Source organism: Aotus nancymaae, unplaced genomic scaffold, assembly GCF_030222135.1.
Source record: "Aotus nancymaae isolate 86718 unplaced genomic scaffold, 86718_ANA_hifiasm-v0.15.2.pri h1tg000058l, whole genome shotgun sequence".
Taxonomy (NCBI): Eukaryota; Metazoa; Chordata; class Mammalia; order Primates; family Aotidae; genus Aotus; species Aotus nancymaae.
In genome coordinates this window covers 6325641-6349400 of record NW_026988472.1, presented here as the reverse complement: position 1 = coordinate 6349400, position 23760 = coordinate 6325641, and the positions used below count along the sequence as shown (strand labels likewise).

Sequence of the window (23760 nt, the reverse complement as noted above, 5' to 3'; positions counted from 1 at the left end):
CATGAGTCCTTAATTTCCTTCTTCATCTTCCAAATCCAATTCTTGTCCATTTGTACCTTTAAAACATTTCTTCAACTCACCCATTTTCCTCCAACTTCACCAAGATCATACATTACTAGATTACACTATCAGATTCCTAACTGGTCTCTGTGACTCTAGTCTTCCCTCTTTCTATCTCCACAATGTAGGCCAAGGGACTTTCAACAGAACAAATCTCATTAATTCACTCCCACAGTGAACCTGATGGGAAAAGGCTTAGCTCTTTCATGTCTCTTTTTTTTTTTTTTTTTTTTTTTTTAGACGGAGTTTCGCTCTTGTTGCCCAGGCTGGTGTGCAATGGCGTCATCCTGGCTCACTGCAACCTCTGCCTCCTGGGTTCAAGTTATTCCCCTGCCTCGGCCTCCTCAATAGCTGGAATTACAGGTGCCTGCCAGCACGCCCGGCTAATTTTGTATTTTTAAAAATTATTTTCTTATTTTGTTTTTCTCTCTCTCTTTTTTTTTTTTTTTTTTAGTAGAGAAGGGGTTTTGCCATGTTGGCCAGGCTGGTCTCGGAACTCCTGACCTCAGGTGATCCACCCGCCTTGGCCTCCCAAAGTGCTGGGATTACAGGCGTGACACACCCGGCCTTGTGTGTCTTTAAGATGCCTCTTCTCACTCATCACTTGGGTTAACACTTAGCATGCACAGCTTCCCAGCAGTGTCTGACACAGTTGGTACCCAAATGATGAAAGTACAGTATAACATCTTAAGTAGAAGTTGGAAATATTACCTCTTTGATCAGCTCAGACTGGCCCACAGTGTAGCTGTAGTTGGCAATCAGGGTAGCAATACCAACATAGGACCTCACCAACTCTGCCAGAAGACGAAGGATAGTGGAGGTAGGCATTAAAGGTTTGCTGCCCTTGCCTTTCTGTTTGCCTTCCTCAGAGGTCCGGTCCCCTTCTTTATCTTTCTTCCCATCTCGAGACTCCTCTGGAGTTGAAGCTGTTGAGAAAAAGTTAAACACTGGTTCAATTCCACACTGGAATACTGGCAAAATCAAGTCTTAGGTGGAAAGAATCCTATTTATCCTCCTCTTTAAGCCACTTGTACAAAACTTTTTTCTCCCCTTATGTCTGCCTGGCACACTTTTATTTAGTTCAGCTCAAATGCTGACCTCCTCCATAAATGCTTTCCTGTATCATCTAGACATACTGTGAGATACTATTATGTGTCCACTATACCTTACCCAAGTATGCCTTCGTTCTGGTAGTTATCTTGCATTGTAACTCTTTCAAGTCTCAGTCACTAGACAAAGTTCTTTAAGTACAGGGAACAAATCTGATCCATTTTGGTGTCCAATATAGTCTGTCACATAGTGGGCACTGATGCTTCCCTTGAATCAGCACTATCATCCATACTATACACTACAGATGGCCAGTAAGCCCAGTAAAATGAGTTAACCAATATTTCACTAATATTAGCCTTTAAAACTTATCTCCAGGAACTAGTATGACATTAAGCAAAATGTCTCCTAAATTAGACCTCAAAGACCTTCCCTATCTAAGGAGAAGCAGCTCTTCAAAGGTCTCATTAGACTTGCTTCCATGTACCATTTTTCTAGTTCATGGTGAGTAGTCAATGGGCTCTCCTGACACTGCTGGAAGGCAGCCATCCACCACATAAAGCATGTAGCTAGAAAATAGTATCACTGGCACCAAATCTGTATAAGCCAGCTTTTATAAGCCCCCAAAATAATTATGGGATGATTTAAAAAGTAAAACTAAAAGATGTTACCATAGCAACCATTACTAGGTTGGTTAAGTTACAGTTCCATTAACTTTAGCATTTGTTCCCTTTATTTACAGAACACTGAGCTCACCCGACAAAGTTCGCTTAGACAAATAAACGCAATAATTAAGTCTGTATTCTCCTACCCCCTGCCCAGGACCTACTCACAGTTTTTTCAAGTTTTTTTCATGAGGAATAAGAACATAGGAGGGAGAAAAGCAAATCATTACCCTCTCCTTGGGAGGACACAGATGCGGAAGTCTCAGTGGCGGCACCATCTGCAGCAAAGACCTGACTCTGTAGAAGAAAAAAACTCCTAAGCTATTATGAATTTCAAAAACACCTGCCTGCAAATGGCAGGACTCCTTCCCAGGGCACTGGTTGGGAATGCCACAGATTCTCTTTGGCCAACCTTTTAACCACCTTACACCTTTATCCTATAATCTGTGGGAAGCTATTATAAATACAGTGACTGGGAGATAAGGGTGGGGGAGCAGGAAAAGGAAAAGAAAAAAAAACATAAGGAAACATTTCTAATACTAGGAGAGGAAAAAAATCTCCAGGGACACCCCAATTTTGTCTTCATTTATAGGCAACAGATAATTTACGGATACATCAAAATTAATACCTTTGAAACTCCCCTGGCATAGCCCTAAATACTAAGACCGCACAGGCATTTAAAAGGGAGAAGAAAGATAAAATGCTGTTGGAATTGACTTACATTAATGGAAAAACTTGACTGCGTATCAAAATCACTGCTCTGACGAGTAAGTGACCGGTACTGCTGGTATACATCATCACCCATGTCTTGCAGGAGCTGGCCAACCTCTTGGGTCATACCCCCAGGTTTAGGATCAGATTTATCTGCTAGAAAAACAGTAACAACCATCAAAAATGAAATAAACCTCTTTTACAATTGTACAAGGTTAATGCCTATCTAGCAGTCTTGGTCAATTTCACATCAAGTGGCTATGACTCTTTACATGGTGATATTACAGATAATGTTAAAGTGCCTCACCCTAATATTACAAAAACTAGTCTTGTAACCACAGGCAATTTACTTAGTGTCCTTACTTTCCTAAGCTGTAACTATAAACCTTAAGTGAATGCACCTGCAGTGGCAGGTCAATAAATGGTTGCCACAGCTACACAGCTAAAGTATTTGGGGGAGGAGGTGATAAGAGATGGGGTAAAGATTCTGGGGTGGTAGGAGAAACAACGTATTCTATATGAATCAGAGTGCTGTAGAGACAAAAAGCATCAAAGTCAAGACTCAGATTTCTTTTCAGTATTCATCAATTTTTTGGCAATTCTGTGGACCTATCAAATAAGTATATCCTGAATAAAATCTAGAAGGACCTTACTATAATGGTACCCTATGTTCCAAGCAATTCAACCATGACTTTCCTAGTGCTTATATGCAGAACCTTAACTGGGAATAAAGGTGGGTGGGGATGGTGGTCTCAACAGTTAGGAAGCCTAGATACAACCCCTAATATTGTCTCCAGCTCTTCAGGCAGTAAAAAGGCTTTGCTTAGTATGAAAACATTAGAGACTTCCTGATATCTTATTTTCAACCTCCTCACAGAATGCCATTATCTCCTTTTCAAATCTTTGTTCATTCTTCCTCCTGTATGGTGTGTATTCTCATACAACAGAATTCTGGCAATCTCCTCATCCATTCAAGGTTCATTTCAGAAATCACTTATACAAAGAAACTTTCTTACCTACACACCCTCACTAGGTCAGGTGCCTCGCCCTAAGGACTTATCACCACCCTGGTATATCATACCATATGACTATCATTTTCTTCAAAGACATGCATTAGGTGTCTTACTCATCGTGAGCCCCAGAGTATGGGCACATAGTGAGTGCTCACTAAGCCACGAGTTTGTTGAAATGACCCAGGCAAAGTAACAATCCTCTAGTGCCCAGCCACCTGAGGTAGGTTAGCTACATACCTTCCTCTGGAGCATGGTATGCAGCCAGAGCATTTAGCATATCGTAGATCACTTCTTTGATAGTATCAGGGATGACAGGCAAAGGTGAGGGCTTCAAAGGGGTGGTCTTCACCAGCTGTACAGCATTAGGACCTTTAATTCTAAGATTCTCAAATTCATCATCTGAAGCTAAGCCAAAATGAGAGAGAAAAACCAGTCAATCATGAACCATACCTAAACTAGGTTATTAATAAAGACTCAGAAGGGGGATTGTGTAACATACAAGCTTGATATAGGAGACCATTTTCAACTAATGTTCAAATAGTACAATACAATAAACATCTATATACTTTTCATCCCGAATTATCAAGTGACTATCCCTAAATACATCTACATGTAGCTCCTAAGATCAAGGATATATATATATTTTTTTTTTTTAAATAAGTATTTATTACCAAAAAAAGCAAAGGGGAGATGAAGGATATTTTTCTACAAAACTGCAATACCATTATAATACACCTCCAAATTTAACAGATATTACCTAATACATAGCATTCAAATTTCACCAAATCTCTTTTATCTGTATACAGAGCCCAACCAAAGCTGGTAGTGATTATCTCTCTAGTCTCCTTTTCTCTAGAAGAAATGCCCCTGTATTTTTTCTTTCATAACATTAATATTTTGGAAGAGTCTAGGCCAGCTGTCTTATAGAACATACCAGTTTGTATTTATCTAATTGTTTCCTCAACAGGTCAAACATTTCTTGGCAAGAATACACAGAAGATGTATACTTCCCACTGTGTTACATGGGTCATGCATCCATTTAACCATCAATTATCACTTGATTTGTAAACCATTAACTATATGTAAATCCTATTGCTTCACCAAAATGAGCTCTTTGAAGGGAAGGACTAGAATGAATGAGTCCTCAGTATCTCTGGCTGGGATTACAACAGAGCAAGGCCCAGAGAAGCTACTGAAGTATCTACTGAATTGACCCAAATGACCAACCAGCCAGCCAATGTCCTAATACTTGCCTAAGGTGGCTCTCCAAGTTACAGACCTCCTCATAGATAAATTTCTGGATTTATACCAGGCCACAGGCTTAGTATCTCAAAGGTCAGGAGCAAGTGAAACTCACCAGTTCCTGAGCCTCGAGGGGCAGGAAGGGCGATGCGGATACAGCAGTTGGCCACTTCTGTGAAGATGTCTGGATTGCGGCATGCGGCTGGCCCAAGAACACGAAGGATGTAGTTGATCTCCCGAGAGCCAAGGCTGCCAGACACAACACCAGAGGTAGTGCTACCAGCTCCACTTGTAGCCGCTGAGCGAACAACCTAGTAAAGAGAGAAAGAAACACTACTGATTAAACGCTGCTTTCTAAAAATACAACTGCAGTCAAGAGTTACCAAGAATTAAAGCTTTTGATTTTTGGGAGAAAGAGATTTCATTTTTAAGCCCTGTCCCATCTCTTCTTGATTCAAAAAAACCTGGCTTATAAAAAAGTTGCAGCACATCTCAAAACCATCAATTATTAGACCAGACTGCATGTGATCGTTACAGAAACTGGGAGATGTCTCAAGACTATAGATCCCACACAACTTCCACATTAAAGTGTCAGCTCCTGAGCTTCTCCAACTGCTGTCCCAATTTTAAACAAAAGTGGTTCAAAAATATATAACACTGATATCCACTTAGTGTACAGGAACACAATTAAATATTTTCTTTATGCCTCAAAGTCAACGATCAGTCTGAAATAATGACAGCCACTGGAGATACTCAACTCTTTATATATTGTTTTCCTTGATAACACAGGGTTTACATATAGTTATGCTTTTGCTCTTCTCATAAAATTGTTTGTCGCATCGAAAATATATGAATTACAAGCAATTCCACAGTGAACACTCTTATATATGCATCTTGGCATACCTGATGTTAGTTATCAGATAAATTCTTAGCCACAGAATTTCTAGGTAAAAGGATATCTTAAACGGACAATACCAAATTGCCCTCCAATGTGGCTGCACCAATTTCCACTGCTACCAAAAGTTAGAGGAGTGTGCCTGGTTTTCCACACCCGTAACTGCAATGAATAGCTTACATTTTGCCATCTTGATACGTTAAGACTGTCACTGATGATGTTCCTTTGTTCCCCACACCCCAACTATAATTTACCTAACCATTAAAACTTTAAAAGTTTTCCCTCATCCAATGAGGACCTACACTTTCTCCTAGAGCTTTGAACTTGTACATTTTAAGCATTTCTTTATAGAAAAAGCATTTAAAGTTTCTAAAATCAGAATTTAGTTGTATATAGTTGGTCCTTCCTTGCTGGGCTATCTCCTGAACTGTGGATCACCATACACGCACGCTACCTTTAATAGCTCTCTTTCTCTTGATTTGGCACATGTGAGGTGAAATCAAGCAGGCTGGGTAAAGAACTGTCTGAAGAATCTAAAATGTATACTCAAATATATAAAAACTGATACTACTTTTCTGGCAATCAAGTTAAAACATACTTATACCTTTTGATCCAATTACTAAAAATCTCTAAGTTCATGATCTTAAACATGAAAGAAGTTAGGCACAAAAATGAACACTGTAACACTACTTATAAATGCAGGAAATAACGTCCAAAGAGAGGAAAACAGAAGCAAAGTCTATTAACAGTCATATGATTGCTGACAAAGTATCAGTAGAAGAAAGGATTTTGTAGAAGTACTGAGAAGGAAAAGCCTCACTAGTAAGATGTTTGCCTTTCATCCCTCCATTGTTGTCTTAACTTTATTTTTTTTGGAGACAGAGTCTTGCTCTGTCACCCAGGCTGGGGTACGGTGGCATGATCTTGGCTCACTGCAACCTCCGCCTCCTGGGTTCAAGCAATTCTCCTGCCTCAGCCTCCGAAGTAGCTAGGATTACAGGTGCATGCCACCACACCGGCTGGTCTTGAACTCCTGATCTCAGGTGATCTGGCTGCCTCGGCCTCCCAAAGTGCTGGGATTAGAGATATGAGCCACTGCGCCTGGCCTGTTGTCTTAACTTCACAAATGATTTTTTTTTTATAATTACTTTGCTATTTTTTCCACTGCTTTTTAAGTTTCCTAAAATATAATAACCTGTTTTCTGATCTGCACAATGGGTATTTGTTAAGTGTCTATCACAGTGCCTGGCAGATTACATTCAAAAAACTTTAACTATATACTTTTATACTCCAATATACAATGTTTTGAAAATAGGCTCTTGGGTGAACACCTGAGAGGTACTTCTACAAAGGAATGATTTTGAAGGTATAAACTTGGGGGATGGTATCCCAGTTCCTTACTAACTGTTTTTGGCTTGGTTAATAAAATCTAGATTTAAAAAAAAAAAAAAAAAAAACCCAGATTGCCAGAGAGGACTTTCTAGATAAGAGATATTACTATAGTAAATTAAGGGTAGAAAACGTACTTTTTAGTTCTTTTTTATATGTCATGCAATAGGATCATCCTACCATACCTAAGCAAGCTTCCAAGGATAGAGTTTGAAAATTCTGTTAGGCAGAGTATACAGTATATATATCTAGCTATAAGAAGAATCAGAAGTCTATTTGTCTCAGACCAAGGAGAACAAAGGTATGATGTTCTAAACCAGAATCTGATACAAAACAGACTCACCTTTTCCATGGTATGACGAAGGGTGCAGGGGTCCTCAATGATGTGTCTTAAGAGAAGGGTGACCAGGGGAGTAAACCCATTGAAGCCTGAGCTCTGGGTCAAATTCAAGATCATACGGGTACTCTTCAGTTCCGCAAACATCATGGCGTATTTGTGGTCCCGGGTGAGCCTCAGACAGAGGCGAAGGGTGGCATGCAAAGTATCTGGGTCCACAGGGACTCCCAGCATGCTCACACAGGCCCGGATTAAAACAGTCACCATATCTTCTGTCAAGCCCTGGATCAGGATCTCCCCGATTTTTGTTTCCTCCAGGCTTGTCTCCTTTTCAGTGTTTGTACTCTCTAGGGCCAAAGGGGTATCTATAAAACGGGAAAATAACAGTTTTAGACAGTTTGTTTAACTTGATGTTTATTTCCTTCCACGCTTCCCTCCTGACTGGCCAAGCACTTGGGTCCTATTACTAAGAAAAGCATGCCAAATACCAATTTAAAGACCAAAAGAAAAAGCATAAGGGAGGCCTGTGTACCTTTAATCTGTTAATTGATCTGATGAGAAATTGTCCAGACTTTAAGTTATAAAGGCACACTAGCTTTAGGTAAAACGCTCTTGGTACATACCACTGATTTTATTTTCTTTACGTTTGATATCCATTTCTTTGCTTTCTTCTAGCGTCTTCTCTAATTCCTGTCCATTGCTGTTTTTTGAATTTTTATTCAGCCGAGGTACCCTGAGGAGAGTCAGCATCACAGGGCGTCGGTTCCCTGTTTCCTCATTAACCTAGGAATTCAAACAGACATTAAAAAACTCTATCAAAAAGGAATTATAAAGGTGGGGCAGGGGAGGGACATCTCCCAGGTAAAATGCTGTAACAGGAGGAACCCTGGCAATTTATCCCACCTTTACCATTTATAGAGAAAAAACCTGAAGGCCCCCAGAAGGCAAGTGGCATACACAAGGCCCTATAATGAACTGTAAACTTTTCAATAGAGCAAATACCATCCCTAGCCACTTCCTAGCCCTTAACTAAACACTTGAAAAAATCAAGAGGGGTAGTACAAAATTGCCACAGACCCAAGGTCTAATCAATGACCTTAGGAAGACTCAGTTTTCTGAAACTGTACTTAATTAGGTAATGGTAACACTCCTCTTCATAACACATGTCAGGAATGCTGGATTAGAAAGAAGAAAACCAAAAGACATACCCCTCTTTTTGATAAAGTTTATAGTAGGGGTGTCCAATCTTTGGCTTCCCTGGACCACACTGGAAGAATTGTCTTGGGCCACAAATAAAATACACTAACACTAACAATATTTGATAAGCTAATAAGAACAACAACAAAAAATCTCTTCGTATGTGTTGGACTGCATTCAAACCCATCTTGAGCCGCATGTGGCCTCTGGGCCACAGGTTAGGTAAGCTTGGTTTATAGCACTGAGTGAGCACGTACCTGCACCATTGTAGTGAATTGGACAGTGTATCTTCTTCGGCCTGCAGTGAATCTCACACTTGTCTCTCCAGATTTCCAGGCAGAATCAATAGTGCTATTGTTGCTCGCACTGTAACTACACCAACGGCCAGAGCGATCATCAAACCAGCGCCAGTTGTTGCTGTTGGATTGCAGGTACTAAATATAAAAGTACAAAGTTTCTTTGTATTTCTTTCAAGGCTCATTATTAGAAGAAATGGTAACTTCATCAGGGTTCACTGCTAAAACCCAGGAAAAAGATACACTGGACAATTAATAAATTTTAAATACCAAGAGAGAAATTTTCATATGCATTTACTCTCACATTCCTCAGTCTCTCTGCTATGGTTTAAAAACGTGTCTTCTAAAGTTCAGGTGTTGAAAACTTAATTCCTAATTTAACAGTGTTGGGAAGTGGGGCCTGATAAAAAGATGATTAGGTCACCGGGACTCTGGCCCTCATGAATGGATTAATGTCATTATCCAGGGACTGGGTTAGTTATTGTGACTGGCTTGGTTATGGTCCCTTCTTGTTCTTCCACCTTCTGCAATAGAATGATTCAGCACTAAGGCTCTCACCAGATGTGGTCCCTGAGATCAGCCTCTAGAACTATGAGCCAAATAAACTTCCATAGTTTTTTTTTTTTTTGAGACAGGGTCTGGCTCTGTCACCTAGGCTGCAGTCCAGTGACTCGATCTTGACTCTGTTCACTGCAACCTCTGCCTCCTGGGCTCAAGCGATTCCTCCACCTCAGCCTTCTGACTAGCTGGGACCATAGGCGTGTGCCACCATGCCCAGCTAATTTTTTTTATTTTTTGTAGAGATGAGGTTACACTATGTGTTGCCCAAGCTGGTCTTGAACTCCTGAACTCAAGTAATCCACCCATCTCAGCTTCCCAAAGCGCTGAGATTATAGGCATCAGCCTATAGTTTATAGTCAGTGGTATTCCGCATTACAGTAACAGCAAAACAGACTAAGATACTTTTCCTAGACAAAAAACTATCTGCACCCCCTTATCTTGCCATTTCTACCTTCCTTTTGTTTCCAAGAAGGTAGTGAGATGACGTGGCACAATAATCTTCATCTAAGGAACGTTTGCTTTTTAGAAGAATTGTTGTATACTCAGTCCCTCACATAACAGAAAAGCCACTCCTCCTCTGGAGATAGCACACTCCTTTAACATTTATTTCCAGAGTAAATTCTTGAGAGAAACCTAGGTATGAAAATCCCTTAAGAGATTTATACATTGGTCAGAGACTTCTACATTCTTCACTACTCTCTCATATTCTCTTCTGGTCTACTCTTGCCTCAGGAGGCTAAACTGTCTGGCAATCATACATACTACATTACACACCTTAGTCATCTGGGCTCTCCTTTTTGAGGAGATGGCTGTCTTTTCATAGAAATCAATCAGGAGCAACACTGGTGTGATCCACCTAAAAAAGAGAAATAAATGATCTGTTCTGGGCAAGCAAGAAACCTGCATGAATTGGGAAAATATATCTTAATTTCATCAGGCACTTCCTTTATAATTTTAAAACTACACAAGTACCCCAAATTTGCCCCATACATGCCTCAGAAGAGTGCCTAATTCAGGCCCATGTCCCAGGGAAACAGAAATGAGACTAGGATAGACATAGGGTCACTCACTTTGGGGTCTGGACTTCCTTCTGCTCCTTGGCTGCTTGGAGGCAGGGCTGAACCACTTCCAAGAGTTTGATTAGGACATTAAGGATGCCACTTGATTCAACCACCCAAGCACAAGGTAGCTTCAACTCCTGAGAGATGAATCAAAGGGAAAAAAACCCCGAGATATCAATTTCTACTCAGTATCAAAGACTAGCAGTGGGACAGGGGAACATAAGGGTAAACAATAATAGAATTGGCTGAATTTAAATTTTACCTCTTAGCATCTACCAGTTGTGTAATCTAAGATGTGTTACTTAAATTTTCTAGGCTTTGGTTTCCTCATGGGTCAGAGGAAGTAATTTTTACCTCCAGGATAATTGTGATGATTGAGGTTTTATATATATATAAATATAAAGTACCCAGTGCCTGGCATATTAGTATGTGCTTAATATGGAAATGTTTCATCACCTAGGCTGTGCAGTCTTAACTATGTTGAAGTTATAAAGTTTTAGATTTACAGATAAGTTTTATAATCTTTCAAGGAAAATGGAATAATTAAACACAGTTAATGGTTCCACTTATTGGGGCTACACTAAAGTGTTACTTTTCACAGGAAATCACTGGAAGTAAATGTCCAATGATAGGTAATTATTTAAATAAATTAGAGAACATTCAAAAGATATAGTAATGTGTATAGGAAATGGGGAAATAGTCATAATACTTAACAAAAAGAATATAAAACTTTCTATACAGTCTTATCCCAATTGTTTAAATGAACAATAAATAATACTAGAAGAAAATACAAGACTGTTCCTTGCTATTTGTTTTAGATGGGGGGGGGGGGGTCCGTGAATGATTCTCTCTTTAGTACTCTGAAACCTTTCCCACAATTATCTGTTTACGAAGTGCTACAGTAAGAGTTATCCCTTCCACGATAAAGGAAAGCCCCAAGACAGCTATTACACAGTTTGACTCCTATATTGGACTTATCTCCTGAGTTGTTGTACGTAAAGGGTTTACTTCATTAAGTTCAGATCTTAAATATAATAAGCCACAAATAAAGTCATTTGTTCAAGGTCAATTGCCTCCTAGCTCCTATGTTGGTTGGATCAGGTCTTACCCAAACCACTCTCTTGCCTCAAATAATTTGCCGACTAAATAGGCAAGGAAAAGAGAAAAGAATCTGATTCCATCTAATGTCTATTATCTCAATATTGACCACATCCACTTTCCATACCCTACTGTACTATGTAGCTGCCAGTTAGGTTTCCTCAGAGGAGCAAAAATATGCTATGACCAAGCTCTGTTAGTAATTTAAATACTTTTCTTTTTAAACTACCACCTCACAATTCTGACTCAATTCAATTAATGCTTGTTCTCAGAAGCCCTTCTCACATAAATCCAAAGTGATGCATATGACTTTCCTAAACCCAGATGTAACTGTCGACAACATTCATGTAACACAGAATGCCGTATTTTGTACGTAATTATGTGCTTAGCCTATCAGAAACCGGGCTCATGAAATGCAAGGCTCATGCCTTATTCTTTGTATTGTCTTCAATGCCTCATATATGGTACTTGAGAATTCTTTGATGAATGAATTACAGGGCCCCAAAGATCTAAATCTTACCTCAAAAAGTAGCGTTAAAAGCAAGATTCTAGTAGCCAAATTGGAGGCCTGGGGCAGGGTGGCCATCTGACTTATCCACTCTGACACGGTTTTTGTGTCACTTGTTGTCAAGGGAAGAGCAGCTTTGATCAATACATCAGCAGCCTCCCACACCTAGAAGAGCAAAAAGGGGTTAAGTCACGGAACTGCAGAGGAAGACGAGGTTTGTGAAAATATTCTCAACCTTTTGAAATAATCCCTCTACCTCCAACACATTCACTGAAGAAAGGTAGGTAAATCTAACATATTTACCATAGGGATTTAGAATCTATATCAAAAGATGTATGCTGCTGAAGAATCACCACTAAACAATTACTTTATTAGGCTAGACTGTAAGAAGCCTAAAATCTAAGTTAAAGGAAATGAGTATTTACAAACTTCCTGGTGCATAAAGTCAAACCCAAAAAGCTTCTATCAACTTATACTTCCATCAACAATCTTCACTATCTCTCTCTCAGAATTATCGTAAAAAATACACTAAACCTTTCTGTGAAAAAAATGTTTTATCCAGTTTTCCTTCACTTGTGTTCCCATGCATTAAAGTTGCTATTTTACAAAGTCCACAAAAAAGTTTTCCCTTTTTAAATTTCTTTCCCTGTTTCTAGAATTAAACATCATATAAAACAAGATTCCAATAACTTAAATATAATCGAAAGGTTAACTGGCTATCTAGGTGTGGGAATTTAAGGTAATTTCTTTCTTATCCCAATTCTATAATTAGCATACATTAATTTCATAGAGAAAAGAAAACACTATTTAAAAGAAGACAAGTATCAGGTCACAAATATTCATCAGGATGGGGACTCAGTTGTTAAAGTGGTTGTTACATAGGAGGAAAAAACATTTATTCACTATTAGTCCAGGGGACAAACTTGGCTCAAGAGTGAGACACATTTTGGAGATTTTAAGAGAAAAGTAGAAAAGAAGAGCTTTTTTCCCCTTCTAAAGACATTTTTTGTGTGTGTGTGATGTAGTTAATTCACTGTTTCATGATTACCAGATCGAAAGAATTCAAATAGAGAATATACCCATATCAGGTACAATGAAAAAATGCTAATTTTTCAGAAATCAGGTTTTGAGAGATGCAGTCAAACCACTTCACATAATCCCCTCTTCTGACCCCTTGAGAGCTCACCTGATTGACTACTTGCTTCAGAATCATGTCACGATAATCTGCTCCATTACGTTTGATTGCTGTCATGATCAGGTCACACACACGGTATACTGTGTCTGGCAGCTCATCAAGAAGGTGGAAGCATCCTGGCAACATAGTATCTGTGAAAGTGTGGAGCTCATCTTGTTCCAATGGGTCAGCATCCTGGAACTTCTCTAGACATTTAGCCTCTTCCTCTTCCTGCTTTTCCCGAGCTTTCCGTTCCTCTTCCTCCTTCCGGCAAGCAACTTCCTGGAAGCAGGGAAGGAAGTGTGATAGTACACAGCAGAGGTGAAAGAGGAAAGATAGGAGAGACTCTGAGAATGTATTTGCTCTACCATATGAATATCCTCTTTTTTAAAAAAATTTTTAAATTTTTGTTCTGTGTTTCAGTGTCATGTGATACCAATGAATATCCTCAACCTTCTCCTCAAGCAGTTAATACTTTCGTCCAGGGTGTGGCAGTCACAATGTTTATGGCAAGACAGGGAAGGCAGAAGGGAGGGACGCTTCAAACAACTTCCACTGTCACGTCGTCTGTAGCATTCTATACTACATTCCACAAAATCATTTCTAGACACTGTTCTATATTATCTGCCAGCACGGTAAATTACTGAGTACACTATGGGTCTCTTATTTGACAATAAAGATTAATGCTTCATCTGCCTCACTTAAAAGCTTTACGTCAATACAACGCAGCTGAATGACAGATGGCAAAGTTGGGATGAATTAGTACTCTTCTCATGTCTTCCTTTAGATTTTCATTTAATTCTACCAATAACTTTGCAATAACTAGCAGCAGAATGTTCACAGAATACTAAGATTCATGTGCAGTGTTCTATAGTTACCTCAGGTGACTCTGCCCTTTGATCCATTGGAATATCCTGTCCCAGAGACATAGCAATTGCTCTCATCATCTGGTCCTCTTCAGACATGCTGAGATCCTACAGAGTGGTAAGAGAACATGTAGTAAGGATACACACTCAAAACAAAGAAACCCAACGAGACCACCGCAACTCAGGGTATCAGACATTTTGTGCTAAAGCTAAAGAGAGGAACGGGCTCAAAATGCTGCTCCCGTATAGTCAAACACAATCAGGCTTACTGTTCTCATCTATAAGAACAGATGAGGGGCCGGGCGCAGTGGCTCAAGCCTGTAATCCCAGCACTTTGGGAGGCCGAGGCGGGTGGATCACGAGGTCAAGAGATCGAGACCATCTTGGTCAACATGGTGAAACCCCGTCTCTACTAATACAAAAAAAATTAGCTGGGCATGGTGGCGCGTGCCTGTAATCCCAGCTACTCAGGAGGCTGAGGCAGGAGAATTGCCTGAACCCAGGAGGCGGAGATTGCGGTGAGCCGAGATCGCGCCATTGCGCTCCAGCCTGGGTATCAAGAGCGAAACTCCGTCTCAAAAAAAAAAAGAACAGATGAGGAAAATCACATGTAAAATTAAGTATAGGAAGGGGGCTTCAATGTAACTACCTATTCTGTATCTTAAAAAAGTGTGCCTCTTCTATTGTTTTGTGACTAGGGATTCTTCTACAAACAAAGTATAGTAATTTGTGTTGCTAGGGGATAGCAAGCTTCTGTTATCATGAAAAGAACATACTGACATGGATATGTCTGAAAATGAGAAGCAGTTTATAGAAAGGAAGACCAACGACCGAATAATAAGAGGAAAAAGGACTTCAGCAGTCAAATCAGTATCTTGGAAAACCACTGCTCCTGAGCCAACTTACCCGAACAACTCCTCCCATGATTGGAGGAGGGTGGGTTAGAAGGTACTCTGTGGCCTGCTCCATGGTGCTAGTGTTCAACAGTGCCTCCATGGCATGTTCCCTTGTGAAGCCCATGTCCATGAGCTACATAAAGAAGGCAAGGGCTCAGCATCACATTAAAAGAGAAATCCCAATACATTTTTAAAAGGAAGGAAAATTTTCCTTTTCAAGGTGGAACTTTATCTGAGCTGAGAGCATTTATGAGCTAGGACAGTTAGGTAAAATGAACAATCCTTTCTGTTTGGTGCCTCCATATCATTCAAACATTGAAGACACAGGATTCAATCCAAGAGGATTCTCAATTCCATCCTCTAAGAAAGTTGTCGGGGGGTGGGGGAGGGGGGAAGATGCATGCTTATTGTGATTAACAGGATTATTATAATTAAAAGATTGAGACTCATACAAAGAAGTATAAATTGGTCCCAATTTTCTGGAAAACAAACTGGCCACAGAGCAAGTGCCTGGAACACTGACCTAAGTTGTTCTACTATCAGGCAATAATCACGAGATGTACATAAGGAAACTATATACCAGTGTTACATCATCAAACTCTAAGAAAATTAACAAGAAAACTAATATCCGACAATAAAAGAATGACCAATTAGCAAAAAAAAAGTTGATAACAATATAAGTATATATATTATTTGATGTTAACAATGTAAAAATTAGGCACAGAACTGACTGAAAAAGGAGACAATGACTGTCTTGTGTGATAAAATTACGAATGCCTTTTAAAAGTCTTGTATTTTCCAAATTTGGTAACGAGGGCATTTATCACTAATGATAAAAAAAAAAAGGGGCAAATGTATATAGTAGACAGATTATAACAGGACTCTAGACATAAAGCTAACATACATACAAACTCCAGGAGGAAAATGTTAAAATGCTCTTTGAGATTGAAGTGACAGGACTTTACGTGCCTCTTCGCTCCTCTCTTTCTAGCCTCCCAATTTCTAAAATGCCCCTTCCCTTATATAAATTTTATTTCCAAGTGAAAACAAAAGTTTTGTAGGTGACTATAAGGTTTCAGAAAGCTCTTCTTGGAGGGTAAATCTGGTTCACAATATCCATTCTCTTAAACGGTTAACCAGAAAATAATTCCGAGGTAGCAGGATACTGAGAATACTCATCAACATGCTTGAGAGGACTACTACCTGTGCAGAGCATCAGGACTATATTACAGTTTTCCTCAGGAGAAAAAAAATAAATGCTAAGAGAAGGAGCAAATTTAAACTGTCTCCTGGCTAATGTGACCAGGCACTCAGTGGTATGTGAACTTAGAAAACCCATAAACACCACACTCCACTGGGTGCAAAGTCTGGACCCTGGAGTGTAAGGCCAGCACCCTACCTGTTGCAGTTGTTGTTGGTTGACTTGAGGTTCCCGGCGAGAGCCACCTTCCTCTTGCCCTGTATCCTCTTCTCCTCGAGAACCCTCCTTCTCCTTGCTTAGTCTCTCTCGAATCACAGGTTCTCCTCGGAGGATGTGGCATAGAATGGCCAGCATGGATTCAGCCATTCGTCCACCATACACCTTCAGGGGTTTCCGGTTCCACAGGTTTTTGATGCAAGTAAAGGCTGCCTGTAAGTAATTTGAAAAGTGTGTGACGATCACTTTACTTTGCCTGAATTCAAAGCCCAGAAGAATTAAGTTAAAGACCTATGGAACAGTCCTTCCGCGACTAGTACCAACAACAAAATCCTAGGCCAACATGAGGGGGTCTAAGAAGGCACATAGAACAGGCATTTAATTCAACCTGAAGGAGTGATATAGTTTGGAATATTTGCTCTGTTCAAATCTCATGTTGAATTGTAATCTCCAATACTGGAGGTGTCTGGGTCATGGAGGTGGATGCCTCATGGTTGAGTGCTATCTTTACAATAGTTGAGTTCTCTTGTGAGATCTGGTCATTTTAAAGTGTGTAGCACCTCCTGCTTCTGCCATGTGACATGCAAGCTCCCACTTTACCTTCCACCATACTTCCTGAGACCTCCCTAGAACCCCAGCAGATACTAGCACCACGCTTCCAAAGCTTGCAGAACCATGGTCCACTTAAATCTCTTTTCTTTATAAATTACCCAGTCTTGGTTATTTCTTTGTAACAAAGCAAGAACAGCCTAATACAAGTACCAATCTGAAATTTACAGTTCAAATGTTTATATCATGGAAATTCTCAAACGGTCTAGATTCCCTTGTGTAAGGCAGCCTTATCTGGGACTTGAATCCAGTAGTTCTTAAATAATCATGTTATTTCATTAAGCAGGACAAAACAGAGCAGGAACTACTTAGGATGAGAAATTCCTTTTGATTTAGAATACCAAATACTCACTTTCTGAGTTACCACAAGGAAGCGGAGTGCACTGAATTGGGGAAAGTTCTGGACACCTCCAGGCAATTTGGCAGGCAGTGAATGTGGAGATTCAAGCACCGTGGTGGGATTCACCATCTTCTCCACCAGCATAAGCCAGGCATCTAGGAATTCTCCTGTACCATCAGGCAAGTCTGAATGTTCCAATCCCTCAGAAACAGGAACTTTACCTCCCATGGACAGAGCCCAGTTGAAAGTTCTAAATTCAAATAAGGAAAAGTTGATAGATAGAATATTAATATTTTACCCTGGGAATAGGGGTTTACACTAAAAGGTCTCAAATCTATACTGGCACTACACTTCCCTCTTCTTAGAGCTATTACATCTAATCTGTCCAACAGTTATCAGCTAATTATTTTTTTCTTTTGCTCTGCCTCCTCTCCTTTATTAAGTCTTAAAAATCCAAACTAGTGAAACTCAGCTTGGAATCAACTGACCAAGAAAAGCAGAAAAATTATATTCAGAGAGACAACAGAAAAAGAAAAATCTATTTTAAAAACCCATGCTGGGAACCGGAAGCCACATGAGAAAAAGCAGAGACCCTTACCAACACAACTCTAGGGCAGCCTAAATCCTACCCTCCAAAGTAAATGAAGGCAGACATGGCTACTTCCCAGAACATGGAAGGATTACAATCAATGGCTATTGCTATATATCCCACTGTTACAAGATAGAGCACTTTAAAGCACTGGGCTGGGAAGGCACACAGCAAAGACCAAACTCCAAGAAAAACTTCTCTGTAAAGCAACTTGATCCTTACTCAAAGAGAGCATTGTGGCCTCCAGAGCAGAGAAATTTTTGCAGCATGAGGTGGTAGGGATACTTCCTCTCATCAAACAGCATTGGTGATGTGAAACCAACTGAACAGATGAAGAATGTCAGCCTGAAAGTGGGGGGGGAGGGGGAGGCAAAACTTTAACCTTCTGTGAAGCAGACACAGAATAGGAAATTCATTTAAAAGGCAAGAGAAAAATTTACACACTGAAGTGACACCTCCCACCTACAAAAGAATAAAGGTTGAGTATGCCTAATCAGAAAATTCAAAATATTTCAAAATCTGAAACTTTTTGATTGCTGACATGACACTTAAAGGACATGTTCACAGCAGCATTTCAGATTAGGGATGCTCAACTGATTATATATTCCACAAATATTCCAAAACCCAAAAAATTCCAAAATTCGAAACACTTTCTGGTCCCAAGTATTTTGGATAAAAGATACTACCTATATAAAGCTACTGAAATACAATTTGACTGTAAATACTTAAAAAATTACTCATGTTCTATACTAGGTACAACCAAAACAAGTAACTTACACTTCAGTTTCTAGAGTAAACAAGGGACCACCAAGTTCTCAAATTCAGCGGCTCACTCTCCATTTTAAGTAGTATAGGAACAAATTACATACTTTTATATTGTAACTTTCTAGTCCCTGAATCTCAAGTTGAACTTCACCTGAATCGGGGAGTAGGTGTATATGGTGGGGGCTGCCAAGATAAGCCCTTAGTCAAGAGCTTAGTGAGAGCTGAGGCTGTTGATCGAGCGGCAGGTGTTGGTGCTGTAGTAGTGCTGGCAGCATGATGGCTCCTTCTCTGGCGGACAGGAGATCCCACACAAAGTTTAACAAGAAGTCCAAATAGCTCAGCAAGTGCTCGGCCTAATCTGGAGGAAGCTGGAACCCAGAAGTCAGAATAAAGCTATATAGTATTCTCAGAATGGTTTAATTACAACAGACACATTACCATTAACATATTTTTATGACTCACCACTTCCTCCTACCACCTCTAGTTAACACTTGGATTTGTTCTACATTCGATAATCCAAAAAGGAAGCTCCACAAGGAAAAAAATGCCACTTTTGAAGGCAGGAGACGGATATGTGGCATTCAATAGCCATCAAATGTGAAAGACAAATGAGCATTCACACTGTTAGAGGAAGTATAAATTCCAACCACCTTTGCAGAAGCAATACAGCAACATATGCAGTTAAATAATATTATCTACTGGATGATGAAGTCACTTAAAATGCCTACAGACAATTTTAAAATTGGCAAAAATGATTAACCACTTAGATTAAAAAAAAGATCACTGACAATATATATAGTCTAATCACAACATGGAATATGTAGTCCCAGAGAAATAAAAAAAAACTACTAGGAAAAACATGAAAATTTTTACAAGTATCGTCTTAAGGAATTACGTAGATTAAGGACATCTCAAATTTTCCTTTTCATAGGATGCTTTTCAATATATAACTGAACAAAATAAACAAAAACATATGTAAAAGAAACTACATAAAAAACTGAGTGCTTTCCAGCTTCTCTTTAAAATATTTTATGTACTTTTCTTATTTCTACAATGAAATCTACTTTTAAAATCATAAATGAAAATGTTGCCATAGCATTTTAAAAATGTTATTTCACCATGATCCAAAGACAAGAAGGGCTAGGTCTGAATCAAAGTACAGTTGACATTTAACACAGGTTTTGAACTGCACAGGTCTACTTATATGTGAATTTTTTTTTCAATGAATATATTGAAAATTTTAGAGATTTGTGACAATTTGAAAAAACTCCCAGATGAAACATCTAGCCTCAAAATATTGAAACATTAACAAAAAGTTAGGTATGTCATGAATGCATAAAATATATGTAGATACTAGTCTATTTTATCATTTACAACTATAAAATATACACAAATTATAAAAATTTAATATTCATCAAACTTATGCACACACGATACACGGTGCCATTTGCAGTAAATAAACACTATTAAATAACTGCGTAAAATTTAGTATATATTGTACTCTAGTAATTTTGTAGCTACCACCTGTTGATATTGTGGTGAGCTCAAGTATTGCCAGAATTTGCTTAAAACACTGAGACTAATCACTTCCACACGAACAGTTCATCTCTCCAGTAAATTGTGTAGTTTACTGGAGAGATGAAAATAACATGAGAGATCTCATGGTTCTCACATTATTTTTCATGTTTACTGCAATACCATAAACCTGGGACACCCTATGACCCCATATGAAGTGTCACTACTAAAGCTGGAAGTGCTCCTAAGAAGCAGGGAAAAGTCATGACATTTCAAGAAAAACCTGAATTGCTTGATATGCACTGCAGATTGCCCACTACCTCAGGAAAAATGAATTCAGTGTTAAGACCACTGTAAAACAAAGAAAAGGAAATTAGTGAAGCTGTTGCTGCAGCCACACCAGCAGGCTTGGGTACAGGATAGCCATAATAAAGACACATCTATAGATTCTAATGTAATTCAAGAAAATAGAAGTCATTATATGAAAACTAAAAGGAAAGTGAAGGATCTAAAGCTGGAGAATGCAATGCCAGCAAAGGATAATTTAATAATTTTAGAAAGAGGTTTGGCTTAAAGAATGTCAAGGTAACAGGAGAAGCAGCTTCTAACAACCAACAGGTAACAGATGAGTTCCCAGACACCATTAAGAATATCACTGAGAAAGGATATTTGACTGAAAGGGTTTTTCATACAGACAAAAGTACACTATTTTGAAGAAAAAAAAAGCCACAAAGGACATTTATTAGTAAGGAACAGAAGTGAGCAGAAGGAGTTAAGGCAGAAAGGGACAGACTAACTCCTGTTTTGTGCAAATGCTACTGGGTTTATGATCAGGACTGCCCTTACCTCAAAGCTCCTAACTTCTGAGCCTTGAAGGAGAAAGATAAATACCAGCTGTTAGTCTTTTAGGTGTACAAGAAGGCCTGGGCAACAAGACCCCTTTTCTGGATTGGTTCCATTGATGTTTTGTCTCTGAAGTCAGAAGTACCTTGCCAGTAAGGGAGTGCCTTTTAAAGTTCTTTTGATACTGGACAATGCCTCTGGCAACCCAGAACCCTATGAATTCAGCACCAAAGGCATTGAAGTGGTCTACTTGCCCCCCATAACCACATCTCTAATTCAGCCTAGATCAGAGTCATAAGGGGCTTTAAGGCACAGTACTCTAAGGAAAGGACTGTTAGTGCTATGGAAGAGAACCCCGACAGAGGGAACACATCATGAAAGTCTGGAAGGATTATACCATTGAAGATAACATCATTGTTACAGAAAAAGCCATCAAGCCTGAAACAAATTTCTGTTGGAGAAAACTGTCCCGATGTTGTGCAAAACTTAACAGGATTTACGACAGTGCTAATCAAGGGAATCACAAGTTTGTGAATGTGGCAAAAAAAGGTGGCGGGTAAAGGGTTTCAGGATACGGATATTAGTGAAATTCAAGAGCTAACAGACATCACACCCAGAGCAAGTAACAGAAGACATCTTGATGGGGATGATTGCTTTTGAACCAGTACCAGATGATGAGGAAGAAGACACAGAAGCAGTGCCAGGAACCAAAGTGACATTAGATAATCTGGCAGAAGAGTTCTGATTATTCAAGAATATTTTGACTTCTTTTATGATGTGGATCTTACTATGATATGGGCACTGAAACTAAAGCAAATGGTCGAAGAAATATTGGTATTGTATAGAATCATTTTTACAGTAATGAAAAAGCAACCAAGTCAGAAAGAAATTACCATGTATTTCCATAAAGTTACGCTAAGCACGTCTGCCTTCCCTTCTACCTCCTTCACCTGTTTTGCCACAGTTAACAAGGAATGAAGATAGCTTCATAATACAAACACCAAAGGAAGAGTATTTCTAGATGGACATGGTGGGTCAACCACCAAGCTGCAGACAAGTGAGAAGGGACTTAGGAACAAGGATGTTATGGATGTCTTGCTGAGACATGTCAGTGAAATGGTAGGAGCAGAAGCCATATACAATAGTTGAAGAGTAAGTAGGAGGAAAAAAATCAAAGGGAGGGTAGTAGATACGGCTCTCAGGAAGGGATTCTGACATCTCTGTATCCATAGCTGCTAGTACAAAGCCTGTCACATAGCAGCCACTCAACAAAGGACACCTGAAAATAAGTCACAGAAATTTTAAACTTCCTAAAATGAAAACACAGCCTTTCCAACTCAATCTGTTTGAGGACTAACTTAAGGGATTGAAAGACAGAAAAGGTAGGAGAAAGGAGAATCACTCACCTGATAACAAAGGCTTGATTTGCTTAATTCTGGCAGCCATTGCTGGTGTGATTTTAGATTTGCCCTTAGAGTCTGAAGCGGTAGGTTCATCTGTCTCCATGGGAGCCAATGTGTCACCATCTAGCCCAATGCCTTCCAATAAGCCCTGGGTAGAAGCATCCATACTTCCAGCTGTTCCATCCTGTTCCCCATCTACAGATATAATAGGGGAGCAATAGGATGATGGAGAGCCAACATTTAACTGGTTCTTTGAGGAGTACCAAGAAAGATTATCTACGGTTTTTGTAATTCTTTCAATTCCCATGGCTTCCTAAATTTGAAGAAAGAAAAACACAACCCAAATACTGTACTGATATGCTTCTCTGCCTGGAGTTCTAAGTAGCTAATGCTGATATCATCAAATGAGAGCATATGAATAGTATTAACCAAGGGCGACCTTGGAAGACTGTTGTAGGCACAGCACAACCCAGAGGATACCATTCACATAGACTACAGTGTGCATCGTGCCCAATGCTGTCAATGTGGATGCCCTACCAAAATGTTATAGCTTGTTAAACTCAAACTGGACATCACAGATTACCAATGGTAAATTTTATTTCCTAGCATTTAAGAACTGTGCATATGAATGTGAGATGTGTCTTTTTCTTTGGTATATGTGTGCTCTTAGATCTAAGAATGAGTTTTATGCAAACTTATGAAACAAGTCACCAAGTTTTTCTTATAACATTCCAGAAAAATTGTGGAGAAGTTGAGTCATCTTTGTTAAATGTGTTAAATAAATTGCTAGAAAAAAATTATCTGAATTGTTAGAGAGGCAAATCTTTGACAGTGAAACTAATTTCATTCTCAGTTCTTAGTAAATTTATTCTTTCCCTGAGTTAAATTTGGTACATTTTGACTAAATTTGAGATTCTCATTTTGTCAGGTGTGTGTATAGTTTATTAATGTTATCCCATCTCTCACAATAACCAGCTGTCATACGTAAGTCCTTGTTTGTTGGTTCTAAGCCTATGTCAGCTTTATTAGTTCCTTAGAAATTTTCCTCTCCTTAGTAACTTCTCTACAAGTTTTAAGCATATCGGATACATTTTTTTTTTTTTTTTGAGACAGGATCCTGCTTTGTCATCAAGGCTTGAGTGCAGGGATGTACTCATGGCTCACCGTAGCCTCAACTTCCTGGGCACAAGTGATCCTCCCACCTCAGCCTCCTTAGTAGCTGTGACTAAAGGCATGTACCATCACGGTCAGCTAATTTTTGTA

General features: G+C 39.3%; 1 protein-coding gene across 10 annotated transcripts in view; it reads right to left on the bottom strand.

Annotated features, from left to right (window-relative positions):
- The window catches only part of HUWE1 (HECT, UBA and WWE domain containing E3 ubiquitin protein ligase 1), a 160459-nt gene that overhangs the window by 41339 nt on the left and 95360 nt on the right, over positions 1-23760 (bottom strand). For 8 of the 10 annotated variants that reach the window (XM_064364329.1, XM_012471722.3, XM_012471723.3 and 5 more), the window contains exons 28-46: positions 22501-22692; positions 18888-19104; positions 18194-18316; positions 17395-17632; positions 16416-16646; positions 15027-15149; positions 14133-14228; positions 13267-13536; positions 12093-12245; positions 10484-10611; positions 10188-10269; positions 8814-8990; positions 7983-8142; positions 7366-7724; positions 4854-5049; positions 3734-3901; positions 2494-2639; positions 2003-2069; positions 772-986 (exon numbers count right to left, since the gene is read on the bottom strand). In XM_064364329.1, the coding sequence (XP_064220399.1) occupies positions 772-986; positions 2003-2069; positions 2494-2639; positions 3734-3901; positions 4854-5049; positions 7366-7724; positions 7983-8142; positions 8814-8990; positions 10188-10269; positions 10484-10611; positions 12093-12245; positions 13267-13536; positions 14133-14228; positions 15027-15149; positions 16416-16646; positions 17395-17632; positions 18194-18316; positions 18888-19104; positions 22501-22692 (3341 nt within the window). The remainder of the gene's footprint in view (positions 1-771; positions 987-2002; positions 2070-2493; positions 2640-3733; positions 3902-4853; positions 5050-7365; positions 7725-7982; positions 8143-8813; positions 8991-10187; positions 10270-10483; positions 10612-12092; positions 12246-13266; positions 13537-14132; positions 14229-15026; positions 15150-16415; positions 16647-17394; positions 17633-18193; positions 18317-18887; positions 19105-22500; positions 22693-23760) is intronic. The other 2 variants (XM_021671549.2, XM_012471727.3) reach the window with 1 other exon arrangement.